Below are 16,003 nucleotides of genomic sequence, written 5' to 3'. Positions count from 1 at the left end.
TTGCATATTCTTCTCCTTTATCAGTCCCCAGAATGTTCCTTTTTGATAGCCAGAATGCTCTAAAGTTAACCTTTCAGTTAATAATTGGGAAGCCCTTGATGATCAGAAACCTACCGTCCAGTATTTGATCTTCATGCAGCTCTCTGCAGATTTCTTTGCATGTACTGTAGTAAAACTATCAGCTGATTGAGCTTAAAAACCTGCGATGACTCCGATGTGAAAGAAGCAGATTTGCTGTCACTCAACATGGCTAATTAATTGACCATTTCGTTAGTCCCCGACTAAGCTGTCTGATCGCTGCAAACCCCGTTTGATGTTCAAGGCTGTTTTTAAGAGAAAGTTACTATTTCTTCCAGTGAGAAATAAGACTTATTGGCAGGCCCACACTGAATCTGCATCAGGAAAACTCCACAGAAAGCTCTTCAGAACTGAAGCTCCCCTTATTCATAAAGTTATACATATCCTACTGTATGCCCTCTAAATGTATTATTGTCTTATATGATTTTCAATTAAGTAAGTTGACTATGCTTACAAATGATGGTGCTTTATACTAGAGTTTTGTTACAGAATTTAATTCAAATCTTAGACCCCGTACTTTTGTATGTGGAAGTGATCCATCTTACCCTGTTGAAGTGAACCACTATTTCTAATTACTAATTAATGAATAAATAAACCACTTAGAGTTTCTGCATTAGCTGTGGACAGACAAATTCCTCATGCAATTAAAAAACGAAAAATTTGTGCCGTGTTTAACATTTCACAGAACTCTGCTTAGAAAATGCAAAAATAGCTGCCTGGGCCTAGTTATTGGTAAGTTTGGCTGTGTTCACACTTGAAAGGTTTGGTTCGATTAAAGAACTCTGGTGCATATGCTCTGTAAATGCGGCTCATTTGAATACTGTAAGTGTGCCATCCGAAACCTGGTGCGCACCAAACAAGCGGACCGAGACCCATCTTTTTTTTCTGGTGCGGATCAAATATGAATGCAACACGGAGCAAAGACATCTAAACAATCCAAAAACATGACGTGATGTCTCAAACATACCTGGTTCTTCTCAGGAGCTACATTGCCCATCACAGTTCAGTAAAGGTGTCGGAAACACCATCTCCTTGCAGCAGATCTTCGTTTGTGTTTAACCGAGGAATTCCTGGAGCTGTTTTGACTCCTTTACACATTTTAAAATGTCTCCACGAGTTCTCAGCTGGTAAAAATCCGATCAAAAATACCGTTTAGCCCAGCACACAGCATTGTTCTGAATGTTCGGTAAGTCCTGTTGCAAGATATACGCCATAAAAGCCTTTTTGTGTGTGTGTGTGTGTGTGTCTCTACTGTACGTTCTATGCGAACTAGCACTAAATGTGTTATTTTCTTTTTGGTCCAGATCATAAAAAACCCAAGAGAAATGAACTACAAGTGTGAACACACCCTTTGTGGCTGATTTTTATAGTAATAATGGTTTTGTATATTAACCAAACTTGCAAAAAAAAAAAAAAAAAATCTTTCTCTGCTTTGTATACGTTTGATCTCCAGGTAATCATAGTCAAAAGAGATACTAGCAGCTTGGTTGAGCTCGGAGCAGTTTTCTCCAGCATTCCTCCTGTTGGCTTCAGCTGTGATTTAGAGGCTCCTCGAGCTCCTCTGTAACTGCAGTTTCAACATTTCCCGCTTACACATAGAGAGGCAGATGGGTTCAGATCCACAGCACTCTAACACTGTCCGCTGTGGAATTCAATGTGATAAATGTGCGTTTAAAAAACGCACTGTTATTGAAGTTCAAGGATCATTTGATCTCATGGATGGAAGATGTATTTAGTGTCGCCTTGGATTCCACCAGATAAATAAATCAGCATCTCTGCCGTTAGAGAGTTTGGCCAGCCGTCGAACAATGAGATCAACACACGATCCTCAGCATTCCTTCTAGAAAAGCTGCATCCCATGTTCAAATATACCAGCGAATTATGCAAAATGCATAAATGGAAATTACAGCGATGGAGGTAAATGACAGGAGAACTCGCTCGTAAATTTGAGAGTGTTTTTGGAGTGCTGTTAAGCTTGTTTACATTCTTGTGCCGTGTTTTAGCATCATACCTGGAGATCTTTACCACAAATTCATACCGTGACAAAACAAAACTTTTTTCAGGATTGATGGGAATTGTTTTTCAAAATTGCTTTTTTCTTAGAATTTTCAGAAATCTTATCAACGGAGAACTAACACTTATTTCCACATAACATACTATTTACAGTTTTTGTGACAACCCATCGTGTGAGGTTCTGCAGATGTTTGAGTTATGACCGGACTCGTGTGGAATCTGCACTTGCAGAACTTTCTGCACAATTTAGTGTATTTGCTCAATCACTACATCATTACATTTGATTTATATTGACCATCCTGCGCTTTAGATCAACCACAGATGTAGATATAGTAACAAATGGCTGGGATTAACACACACTATCGTTCAAAAGTTTGCTAACACGTATCAAATTAATTAAAAGAAAACTAGCATTGGGTATTTGTTGCTTTTTCTTGTTATACCGAACCCCAAAACCGGAGTACGTAGCGAACCATGACTTCTGTCTACTGTTACACCCCTAGTGTATATGTATAAATATTTGTCATTTATAAATAGAATTTTTACTAAAAAAATAAAAGAAAAGTAAAAAAATCAGTCACAGAGTACTGCATTCTCTCAGGCCCTCGTTTGTTTTGTCTGTTTATTATATATTTTGGCTAATTTCAAATTTCAGCTCCATTTAAGAATCTATTGACATTAATTTAGCAGAATTCTGCAGATTTTGCCCCAAAATATCTAGGCAAAATCAGTCTGGGCCTGATCATGCCTCTGTTATCCTACCATCACATACACCTAGTTACTTTTCCATTCCGCTTTACGATCCTCAGACAGATAGACTTCCCCGTAATCCTTGTTGACTGCCATGTTAAAAGAGCCACTGTTTTCGAACGGAACCAGAGCAAATGCATTCAAGATGTCCACATTCTCCAGGGTTGTTCAATTACAGTGCCAGCGAACATGAAATCTGACAAGATAGCCAAAATGTAACCAACATGGGGCTGTTTAGATTGGGGCCCAGCTTTTCACGAGGTCACAGCAAATTAGCAGCGATCTTTAAGAGGTTTTCAGGCATTAGCAAGTTGAAGTCTGTCTCCGCCAAATGGTTGGAGGCTGCGAAGGTTGGGAGGAGATGCTGACGGAGGCAGAAACACGCGCCACGGCATTCCTGCGCAGAAGCCGAGGCTCTGGGACTGATTTAAGACCCCTGCAGCATCTTCTCAGCCTGCAGATTTAAACGGATGAATGCGTTGGCTCTGCGGAAACAAAGCTCCGCCGCTTGCTTGGGTTGTTTATCACTGCAGGTTGGCGGGTGGCACGTTCTGCACGCTGGGGCTGATGGAGCACCCGTCATGAAGATTGGGATCACACGAGTCGGAAAGTACACGGCCGGTTGCAACAAACCACTTAAGATAAGGAATCCCATCATAAATGAATAATCAGTAAGGGTTTTCCTAACCTGAGGAGTTCGCTGCAACCAGCTGCAGATGACAAAGATGTGTCAGAAAGACCGAAATCTTCACTTTAAATACAAATAAGTCAATTAGTCTGTGACAATTCAGATGAATTGGGTTTTATTTGTGTTTGCAATGTTTTAAGTAGTAGTAACGGTCGCCGTGTCAACAAAACATATTAGTCGTTATAATGCCATTGGTCAGATATTTGTATACTATATTGGTCAGGCCAATTAATCAAATGATATTTGAAAGTCAGTTACTGATTAAAAATTCATCATGTAATTTGTAATCAGTAACTGACAACAATTTGTAAGTTATCTACCAACGCACACACACACACACACACACACACACACACACACACACACACACACACACACACACACACACATACTGGTTTATGTGGATTAGCCAGACTTTTTCTCCAAACAGGCCCGGTGGTGGTTTAGATGGACTACCCTTTCCTGAGGTCCTAGAGCTATGAGAATTCGATTAAAACACTCAAAAAAAATTGAAAAAAATTCAGGACACTTTAGACTTCAGATACACCCTTCAGAGCGTGATACACACCACCCTAAACCTATTGTGGTTTATAGAGACATTTCTCTTTTTGAAGAATATGTGACTTATAAGGACCAAAACAAACATTATTGGGACTTTAAAGGGACAATGACGTCACTTGCTCATTAACATAAATACACTAACATAAATACACATTAACCTGACACCACCAAGCATTAATGGGACTTGAATTATTATTTCATTGCACAACTCTAACATCACCATTGTTAGTTGGTGACACTGACTAACAGCCAGATAACAGCCTGTAAGAGCTAAACAATAGATTGTCACACAACACCAGTGCCATGACAATGAGAATTGAGCAAAAAAGTCAAGTCAACTTTATTTATATAGCACTTTTCACATTACAGATTGTATCAAAGCAGCTTCACAGTATTCAATTAAAATAATACATCAATGTTTGTTTCTAGTGTAAAACGTCCACGTTTGGTAATGCTGATCAATAGAATTGTTGATTGATTAATTAAATTAAATTAAGTTAAGTTTATTTAATCAAATAAGTTATTCTTACCCAACTTCAAAATACCCATGGTTGCTCATAACAAAAAATAAATAAAATATAAAAAAAACTAAAAACTGTTTAACAGTTTGCTTTTGTGACTTTGGACTTTTGGGTCTTAAGCTTATTCGCCGTATCCCCCAGAGTTAGATAAGTCCACACACACCCTTCTCATCTCGGTGTGTGCCGTAACTCTGTCTGACGCACCCACCGCTAGCCTAGCTTAGCACAAAGACTGGAGGTAAACGGCTCCAGCTAGCATACTGCTCCCAATAAGTGACAAAATAACGCCAACATTTTCCTATTGACATGTTGTGATTTGTATAGTCACAGCATGTACAAATAACAAGGTCACATGAGACATGGACATCTTCTAACCGTATACATACTGGGAACTATATTCTCAGAAGACGAAGCACTGCTACTTGGGCGGAGGGATTTGCTCGCAGCACCTGAGAAGCCCGTGGTGAGGAGCAGAGAGTTCGCTCAGAGGGTTGCGCTAATCACTCCAGCCAGCAGTGCTTCGCCTTCTATATAGTAAAATCTATGAGAATATAGTTCCCAGTGTGTATACGGTTAGAAGACGGCTGTGTATCATGTGACCTTGTTATTCGTACACACAGTGACTATACAAATCACAACATGTAAATAGGAGAATGTTGGCGTTATTCTGTCACTTATTGGGAGCAGTATGCTAGCTGGAGCCGTTTACCTCCAGCGTTTGTGCTAAGCTAGGCTAGCGGTGGGTGCGTCAGACAGAGTTACAGGCCGCGCGGAGATGAGAAGGGTGTGTGTGGACTTATCTAACTCTGGGGGATACGGTGAATAAGCTAAAGTCCCAAAAGGTTGGCGTGTTCCTTTAACACAAACATAGAAACACCACCACAATTGTCAGTGTATTTAAATCTTTTTTTTTCTGACTGCCTCTGTGCAGCTATTCCTCTATTTCGTACAAAGTCCCTTATATTTTGCACTGTTCTTTGTGCCAACACGGGGTCTTCCACCAGTTTGCAGTGACTGCGTTCAGTTTAGGTGGCCAGTTTTCCCATGCTTACATGACCTTTGAAGTGTCGCATTACTGCGGCGACCTCAGCCTTAGACCACACTTTCTTCGCCACTCATCTGGATCCATGTTCCTCATCAGCATAATTCCCTGGAAGATAGGCAAACAAAAAAAGAATATAAATCACAAACAAAATGTGTTGTCCAGTTGAAGCCATCAAAACATGAGTTCAGTTAATGCCACAGTTGACAAGAAATTGCAGTTTACTTTTCTTAATTCACTCTGGGTATCAGTTGGTGTCTCACTCGATGTGATTTCACCAACTTTATTAACCCACATTAGAGTGTGGACAATATGGAGTGTATTTTTAGAATGTCTTTGCTGTTCATCTATTTATGTGGCCAAACCTTTTGCTATTTGAATTAATTCGTAACTAAATTAACAGTAAGTAATACTACAATTAGTAACATGTCTTAAGTAATTTTGGCATTGTACTTCAACACACTGTATTTTAAATGAAACCAAGACTATGGGGTTTAAGGTCTGATTCTCAGTTTAAATCTGATTTCATAAGGTTAGCTAAATAGTGTTGGAACTTGGTCTGAAAGTTTAGTCTTGAAATTGAAACTGTACGTAACAATCAGCTTAATACTACTTTTAACCTCTTAATCTTCCAGATTTTGTGGCATGTTGTGTCTCAGTCATCCAGACCAATTTATTTTTAGTCTTTTAACCAACTTGCCAAAAAGAGAATTAATAGAACGTACTCATGGGCAATCAAGAGAACATGTGAAGAGAAGGAGGTAACTTTACTTTTATCTCAAATTCAGTATACATTTCCTGATAATAAAGTAAGTGTATATGCTCCCTTGCAGACAAGATGTCTTGTACAAATGCAGTACAGTTAAATTTAGGGCTATTTATTCATATCTCTTTAAGATTACTCTTGCATTTTGATAGTTGAAAACATCACAAAGACGTGCATAATAATCCTTCTGTTAAAGGGATACTTCACTGTTTTTTCATATTAAACTGTTATTCCCTTAACTAAGACGAGTTGATACATGCCTCTCTCGTCTCAGTGCGTGCACTCAATCGCTCTGGCGCGCGGCAGCACTTTGATAGCACTTAGCTTAGCCCAGTTCATTCATTAGGGACCAAACAGAGATGAAGCTAGAAGCGACCAAACACCTCCACGTTTTCCCTATTTAAATACAGTAAGTCGAGTAGTTACACAACCAAGTATGGTGACAAAATAAAACGTGGCGCTTTTCTAAGCGGGTAAAAAGGATACCTATAATGTATGGCGGAATAGCACTTGGGACTCAATAGCACTTCGACTCGGCGCAGTAAAAAGTCACACTTGAAAAATCCTCTCCCTCTCACTTCTGTCAGTAGAACCAACGTGACTTTTTACTGCGCGAGTCGAAGTGCTATTCCGCCATACATTATAGTTATCCTTTTTACCCGCTTAGAAAAGCGCCACGTTTTATTTTGTGTCACCATACTTGGTCGTGTAACTGTATTTAAATAGGGAAAATGTGGAGGTGTTTGGTCGCTTCTAGCTTCATCTCTGTTTGGTCCCTAATGAATGAACTGGGCTAAGCTAAGTGCTATCAAACTGTCGCCGCGCGCCAGAGCGATTAAGTGCACGCACTGAGACGAGAGAGGTATGCATCAACTCATCTTAGTTAAGGGAATAATGGTTTAATATGAAAAAATGGTGAAGTATCCCTTTAAGGGAGTTGGGCAAAGTAAGAATTTCATTGTAGGGTATAAACCAGTGTGTTTCTTCTGTGCATAGACAATAAACCTCTTGAATCTGAATCTTACCTTCAGAGGGAGGTACACTCACTTACTGTGGACAACACAAATGACACTGATCCTGTTGAAAACATAATTTAACAAGTTACTTTTGTCACAGGAAAAAATACATTTTATCAGCAGAGACTATGAATTGAGTTAACATACCAAAGTCTCCCATGTCATGGTCTTGCTCTGTGGTTGTAGAGTCAATATCCATAGGCTCCACAGTTCCAAGCTCTGATGCGGTGAGATCTGTGTTGCTGTCATCAGATTCACTCCCACTGTCTTCAGCATCACTTAACGCAATCTCATCTGGAAAATGGCATTAGTAAAACTCAGAGGTGGAAAGAGTACTTGAAAACCATACTTGAGTAAAAAGACAGATACCTTGCAGCATAAATTACTCGATTACAAGTCACCAATACCAATACGAGTAAAAGTGATTAACAATACTTTAGTATTACTTATACTAAATCTAGGCTCAAAGATGCACTAGTCCTTGACACCTGAGACAGGCAGGTGAAAATAAGAAACAATTGATTTGTAAAATGAGAAGTCATGTTTATTTTCTAAAATCTAAATAAAACTGAACACCTCAATAGTCTAATAAATCAGGGTCGACACAACAGCCTCTTAAAGGGATTGTTCACCCAAAAATGAAAATTCTGTCTTCATGTAGTCAACCTCAAGTTGTTCCAAACCTGTATACATTTCTTTGTTCTGCTGTACACAAAGATAGATATTTTGTAACCAAGTAGATTTTGCCAGCCATTGACTAGTACAGCAGAACAAAGACAAGTTTGGAACAACTTGAGGGTGAGTAAATGATGACAATTTTCATTTTTGGGTGAACTATCTATTTAAGCGTTTACAAACTCTCAAGTCTCAGTTAAGCTCAAGTGCACAAAAAGGCCACACGTAAACCAATATCCTTCAAAAAGGCCTTGTCAATAATGTGGATAAAAAAAATTGTTAAGTAAAATTAAATAGTCAAAGTCTAATTGCACTGGATGTGCTGGTTTTGGACTCATCACTGGCTGCAGTCCTGATCTAAATCAAACGTCTGCGATTTAGCACCTACTAATGCACTCGCATTCGCATAAAGTAGACTTGTTGAAAAGTTTGGGTGAGTAAGGGCAAAACGCACAAGATATAGTTCAGTCAATGCCACTTAGATGGAAATATCACTTTCTGCAGCAGTTTGTTTTTGCCATAAAGAAAAGTTAGGTGCCATGCAAAATGTAATTTGTAATTGCATTACTCATCACAAATGTATTGGAGTAAAAAGTACATTTACTTCTTCAAAAATGTAGTCAAGTAGAGTAAAATTAGCTAATATCTTTGATACTCAGTACAACTACAAAGTAGCCAAAAATATACTCAAGTACAGTTGCTAATTACATTTACTCAAATAGTTTACAGCTCTGGTAAAACTCTCATAAATAGCTGGACATAAAAATCTGTGGTTGAAATAGCCACATCAAATAAGGAAAAGATAGTACTTGGTTTTGTACTTTTTGCAAAGTAACTATTTTTACTTGAGTAGTTTTGAGCTATTATACCTGCGTTTATGTTTAATGTAGTCCATGAGCACATAAGATAAATGATTACACAATATGATATTAGGTTAATATTTAAAGTAATTTGACTGCACCTACACAAACATAATTTTGAATTACTGTCCAGCCATACTGTAGACTTAAGTTTATATTTCTGAATAGTAGTCCTCGACTCATACTTGGACATGAAATGTGATTTTTTTTTTCTTGGAAAGGGATGCTAACTACGCCAAGTCTAGATGTTTATCTAAAAAAACAAAAACTCAGATAATATCTACAAGGGCTAATTTCTGTACAAACCTTCAATTTCAATCTCATCCAGTGACTTCCCCTGGATGCTGCAAAGGTTTCCTTTACTAGCAAGTAATGACAAAGAATATTCTGACTCCGAATCAGGTATGTATTCCTTGTCAGACATGTCCTCAGCATCATCAGATGATATTTGGTCCAATGCTGGATGTGGAACTTTGTCCTGAACTGACAGCAGTTCATCATCAGAAGCCTTAGGAGACTGCTGCGCCTGAATTGGTGAGAAAGCAAATTATTTTACATGGTGATTGAATCTTATAGACAGTTCAAGTTCAACACTCACTTAGTAGATACTCACCTGTGCTGTGCTGTTAAAGTCATCTCTTTTAATTTGCTTGAGGCAGGATTTATGCCAGACCCCTGAACAAACTGGAACACATTTGAGTAAAATAATGTTAACACTGCAGGTCTATTTAAGTGGTTAGAGCACAACACACTCTATACTAATTCAGTAAATATCTAACCTGTGCATCGATAGCCAAGCCACTTGAAGGAAGATACGGGTCCCACACAACGAACACACTTGTCCAAGGAGGATACTGTTGCGCACACAAGGCGGTGTTTTTGACACTGTTGGCAAAATTTTTTATTGTAGTGTTTACTTATGCCACATAGTTTGGACAAAGATATTTCATATTTACGCCACATAGTTTGGACAGAAAGATATTTCATATTAACATGTCGATATCTAATCATTTTAAATCCAATACCAATGTGACATTTAATTTACCTGATACATATGATTACCCTTTTATTGCATTGTATTTTGTTATTTATAGCGCATCTTATTTATATGCAGCTTATTTAAAGCATTTCCTATATGAAGATATACCTTCTTCATATTTTTAAATTGTAGATGGGGAATTTGTGGTTAGCCTCAGTGTCAGGAGCTGACTTCTTCTAGCCCAGTATAACTAATAGGGTGCCTTTCCATTACATGTAACCAAACGACTTAGCATTCACATTAAACCAACATAAAGATCCAATGCAGGCAGTCCAAGTGTTCTTAAAAACCAAAGTGATGCCTCTGGGGACGGGACCCTCTAAACTGCATGGACCTCCCAAGTCATGTTTGGGTGGGGTTCAGTGTTTGATACACATACACTCAGATATTATACTGACTGAAGCTTGAAAAGGCACATTTAGACAAATGTCCTTCCATTCCATTGTCCACATAAAGCACGTTCTACTCAGGCGACTGTCCACATAAAGCATGTTCTACTCAGGCGATTGTCCACGTAAAGCATGTTCTACTCAGGCGACTACACACACACATACACACACACACACATTGAAATAGGTTGGCAGATTTAACATTTTGCCACAAATAAGTTGTACATGAGATTTAATTTACCTCTCCAACCTTGGTGCATGGGCTGAGCTCTGGACTAGTCTGATTCGGGTGGCTGGCGGCTGTATGGGTGCACTTGCTCTCAGTGGTCAGCTGTAGAAGATGAAACAGAGACAAAGGACAATAAAGAGAAAGTCCTGGGAGCGTGATACTAGAGAGGACATTTGACGTCTGAGTAAAAAAATAAACCATTCTACTGTTGACAGAAAGACGGAGGAAAACCTTGCTTTAAAACTCACTGACAACGTCTTTGATATTAACAATCAAGTGCAAGATATTAATAAAAATCTATCTTTTGTGAGGACATACCTCTTCAGTGTCATCAGTTGTGGGAGGGGGATTTGTGGTACCACACATCTTTGGGGCCATTTCATGATCAAGGCCCTGTAAAAAGGAAAAAAACAAATAAACAAAATATTGTAGACCACGGACTATGAAAACTACACTCTGATGAACACATTCATGTTCACCGCGACTTCTACAGATTACCAGTTCCCACAACACAACTTGCTAAGATTTCCAAACTGCTTTTGTCAAATGGAGAAAGGAAACCTTTGCAGCATCCAGGGGAAGTCACTGGATGAGATTGAAATTGAAGGTTTGTACAGAAATTAGCCCTTGTAGATATTATCTGAGTTTTTGTTTTTTTCCTTTGAATGTTTGAATGCAGCTTATTTAAAGCATATCCTATATGAAGATATACCTTCTTCATATTTTTAAATTGTAGATGGGGAATTTGTGGTTAGCCTCAGTGTCAGGAGCTGACTTCTTCTAGCCCAGTATAACTAATAGGGTGCCTTTCCATTACATGTAACCAAACGACTTAGCATTCACATTAAACCAACATAAAGATCCAATGCAGGCAGTCCAAGTGTTCTTAAAAACCAAAGTGATGCCTCTGGGGACGGGACCCTCTAAACTGCATGGACCTCCCAAGTCATGTTTGGGTGGGGTTCAGTGTTTGATACACATACACTCAGATATTATACTGACTGAAGCTTGAAAAGGCACATTTATACAAATGTCCTTCCATTCCATTGTCCACATAAAGCATGTTCTACTCAGGCGATTGTCCACGTAAAGCATGTTCTACTCAGGCGACTACACACACACATACACACACACACACATTGAAATAGGTTGGCAGATTTAACATTTTGCCACAAATAAGTTGTACATGAGATTTAATTTACCTCTCCAACCTTGGTGCATGGGCTGAGCTCTGGACTAGTCTGATTCGGGTGGCTGGCGGCTGTATGGGTGCACTTGCTCTCAGTGGTCAGCTGTAGAAGATGAAACAGAGACAAAGGACAATAAAGAGAAAGTCCTGGGAGCGTGATACTAGAGAGGACATTTGACGTCTGAGTAAAAAAATAAACCATTCTACTGTTGACAGAAAGACGGAGGAAAACCTTGCTTTAAAACTCACTGACAACGTCTTTGATATTAACAATCAAGTGCAAGATATTAATAAAAATCTATCTTTTGTGAGGACATACCTCTTCAGTGTCATCAGTTGTGGGAGGGGGATTTGTGGTACCACACATCTTTGGGGCCATTTCATGATCAAGGCCCTGTAAAAAGGAAAAAAACAAATAAACAAAATATTGTAGACCACGGACTATGAAAACTACACTCTGATGAACACATTCATGTTCACCGCGACTTCTACAGATTACCAGTTCCCACAACACAACTTGCTAAGATTTCCAAACTGCTTTTGTCAAATGGAGAAAGGAAACCTTTGCAGCATCCAGGGGAAGTCACTGGATGAGATTGAAATTGAAGGTTTGTACAGAAATTAGCCCTTGTAGATATTATCTGAGTTTTTGTTTTTTTCCTTTGAATGTTTGAATGCAGCTTATTTAAAGCATATCCTATATAAAGATATACCTTCTTCATATTTTTAAATTGTAGATGGGGAATTTGTGGTTAGCCTCAGTGTCAGGAGCTGACTTCTTCTAGCCCAGTATAACTAATAGGGTGCCTTTCCATTACATGTAACCAAACGACTTAGCATTCACATTAAACCAACATAAAGATCCAATGCAGGCAGTCCAAGTGTTCTTAAAAACCAAAGTGATGCCTCTGGGGACGGGACCCTCTAAACTGCATGGACCTCCCAAGTCATGTTTGGGTGGGGTTCAGTGTTTGATACACATACACTCAGATATTATACTGACTGAAGCTTGAAAAGGCACATTTATACAAATGTCCTTCCATTCCATTGTCCACATAAAGCACGTTCTACTCAGGCGACTGTCCACATAAAGCATGTTCTACTCAGGCGATTGTCCACGTAAAGCATGTTCTACTCAGGCGACTACACACACACATACACACACACACACACATTGAAATAGGTTGGCAGATTTAACATTTTGCCACAAATAAGTTGTACATGAGATTTAATTTACCTCTCCAACCTTGGTGCATGGGCTGAGCTCTGGACTAGTCTGATTCGGGTGGCTGGCGGCTGTATGGGTGCACTTGCTCTCAGTGGTCAGCTGTAGAAGATGAAACAGAGACAAAGGACAATAAAGAGAAAGTCCTGGGAGCGTGATACTAGAGAGGACGTTTGACGTCTGAGTAAAAAAATAAACCATTCTACTGTTGACAGAAAGACGGAGGAAAACCTTGCTTTAAAACTCACTGACAACGTCTTTGATATTAACAATCAAGAGCAAGATATTAATAAAAATCTATCTTTTGTGAGGACATACCTCTTCAGTGTCATCAGTTGTGGGAGGGGGATTTGTGGTGCCACACATCTTTGGGGCCATTTCATCATCAAGGCCCTGTAAAAAGGAAAAAACAACAAAAAAAGATAAATTATAATAAATATCTTCAAGACAAGATGTTCCCTGTGTAGCATTCAGTGAAAAGATATCATGGCTGTATTTCAGTGAGTGTTTTGTGGAAAACATGTAGTCTCTGAAACGGTTCTTTAGACACTGAACAGGCCACATGACTACAGTCTGTAGACTATGAAAACTACACTCTGATGAATACAGCATTTGATTACTTTGTTGTTTATCTATTGTCAGCCAACTTCGTAGAATGATTGCACTTCTAGAATAATTGACTAAGCTTTTACATGGAGTGAGGGGTTAGTCCTTTTATAGTTCTTAGATTTGCTATGATTCTTTTAAATGACATCTTGTCATGAATTTTCGTCAGTGCTGTTGAATGGGTGCCTTTCCATTACATGTAACCAAACGACTTAGCATTCACATTAAACCAACATAAAGATCCAATGCAGGCAGTCCAAGTGTTCTTAAAAACCAAAGTGATGCCTCTGGGGACGGGACCCTCTAAACTGCATGGACCTCCCAAGTCATGTTTGGGTGGGGTTCAGTGTTTGATACACATACACTCAGATATTATACTGACTGAAGCTTGAAAAGGCACATTTATACAAATGTCCTTCCATTCCATTGTCCACATAAAGCACGTTCTACTCAGGCGACTGTCCACATAAAGCATGTTCTACTCAGGCGACCACACACACACACACACACACACACACACACACACATTGAAATAGGTTGGCAGATTTAACATTTTGCCACAAATAAGTTGTACATGAGATTTAATTTACCTCTCCAACCTTGGTGAGTGGGCTGAGCTCTGGACTAGTCTGATTCGGGTGGCTGGCGGCTGTATGGGTGCACTTGCTCTCAGTGGTCAGCTGTAGAAGATGAAACAGAGACAAAGGACAATAAAGAGAAAGTCCTGGGAGTGTGATACTAGAGAGGACATTTGACGTCTGAGTAAAAAAATAAACCATTCTACTGTTGACAGAAAGACGGAGGAAAACCTTGCTTTAAAACTCACTGACAACGTCTTTGATATTAACAATCAAGTGCAAGATATTAATAAAAATCTATCTTTTGTGAGGACATACCTCTTCAGTTGTGGAAGGGGGATTTGTGGTGCCACACATCTTTGGGGCCATTTCATCATCAAGGCCCTGTAAAAAGGAAAAAATATATAATAATAATAATAATAATAATAATAATATTATACATTATATATATATTTATAGTAGACTGTGGATTATGAAAACTACACTCTGATGAACACAGCATTTGATGACTTCATTGTTTTTGTTCTAACATTCTGTAATAGTCAGTATCATCTATGGTGTGGTTAGGTGGTGCTAACAAAAGCTATAAAAATCATGTTCCACCTGAAGCTAGATGGAAAATGTACAGTATTTTGGTATGTGAAATGTTCTATGGTTAAAGCATTTCTTATATGAGAACTAACAATTTCACAAAGTTAGTTAAATGAAGTCAAGAAGATAAAAACACTGTTTTAGGTACCAATTAATTTATCTTACAGGTTTAGTACACTAACAGAACATCATAAACACATTACATTTATTTAATGGCCTGAAAGTACTCATATTAATGATATAACAGCCTTCCTGTGTCACTGCAACTTCATATTTAAAAAAAATAATGTGGGCTACTAAGAAAGTATTTAATTCTATAAAACAAACACAATGTCTGTAATAAAAGTTAAGGCTTTAACTAGCTACGCCTTGCTCATTAAGCCATGCGGTAGCCACAAGCTCAACTTAACCTAGCTAGCTTTCATTTTAAAAAAACAACCAAATTTGACTTGCTGGCAATGTTACTTCTGTCCTCATCTCTACCTGCTGTCCTCCACCTCTTTAGCCTGAGGCTTAATGAGCAGGATATGTTGATAGCCACTCAAGCTAGCTCAGCTAACATTGTGGTAAATATATAGCATTTTACAGTAATTGTAAGTTACAAGTTACAATTTCTTGCAAATAAGAAACACTTAATGCAAAAATGCAACTATATTTATAAATATAATTATTACCTGTATGTATTTAATCCAGTAAATCCAACGACGTCGAGCTGACACTTCCGAGGTGTGGTCCATTAGGTATTTAATTAGCGACAGCTGGGCCATGTGCTGTGGGCGGAGCTTCCCGTCGACTTCCGTTTGTTACCGCCCACATGCGCAAACCAGCCAATCACAAGACGGCCCGCCAAAATGCACCGTGTGTATCAGAAATGTGTATGAAACTGCAATATAAAACCCAGCTGTGGGGTCGCTGTTCTATACACTGGGATACACTCAAAATCAGGTCAAGTGGTAAATGAGGACTTTCAAAGAAAAAGAGAATATATGTTGTTCAGACACTAACAAATGCAGTTACACTCTTTGATTTACGAGGACCTTGGCATAGTCCCCGTATTACCCTTAGGTCCGTGGAGCCCAGGTGAAATGTCTGGCGTGTTGTCCATGTAAACCACATATACCAACACACACACACACACACACACACACACACACACACACGTTTACTTAGCTATCTAAATGGGGACT

The 16,003-nt window shown here is 38.8% G+C and overlaps 2 protein-coding genes across 15 annotated transcripts in view; one reads left to right on the top strand and one right to left on the bottom strand.

The window, feature by feature from the left end:
* tns1b (tensin 1b) overlaps positions 1-16,003 on the top strand; it is a 245,918-nt gene that overhangs the window by 119,425 nt on the left and 110,490 nt on the right. The window lies entirely within an intron of this gene.
* On the bottom strand, positions 5,411-15,957 carry LOC311088852 (uncharacterized protein). Its single transcript, XM_084123224.1, has 14 exons — positions 15,491-15,957; positions 14,544-14,609; positions 14,238-14,327; positions 13,360-13,434; positions 13,054-13,143; positions 12,136-12,210; positions 11,830-11,919; positions 10,946-11,020; positions 10,640-10,729; positions 9,750-9,855; positions 9,584-9,654; positions 9,277-9,496; positions 7,583-7,729; positions 5,411-5,761 (listed from the first exon to the last, which is right to left on the bottom strand). The coding sequence occupies exons 1-14, from the start codon at positions 15,581-15,583 to the stop codon at positions 5,727-5,729; spliced, it is 1,323 nt and encodes a 440-aa protein (XP_083979350.1). The 5' UTR covers positions 15,584-15,957; the 3' UTR covers positions 5,411-5,726.

This window comes from Abramis brama (genome assembly GCF_963993115.1).
Source record: "Abramis brama genome assembly, chromosome: 8".
NCBI classification, from domain to species: domain Eukaryota; kingdom Metazoa; phylum Chordata; class Actinopteri; order Cypriniformes; family Leuciscidae; genus Abramis; species Abramis brama.
This window is presented reverse-complemented; position numbering and strand designations above follow the sequence as displayed.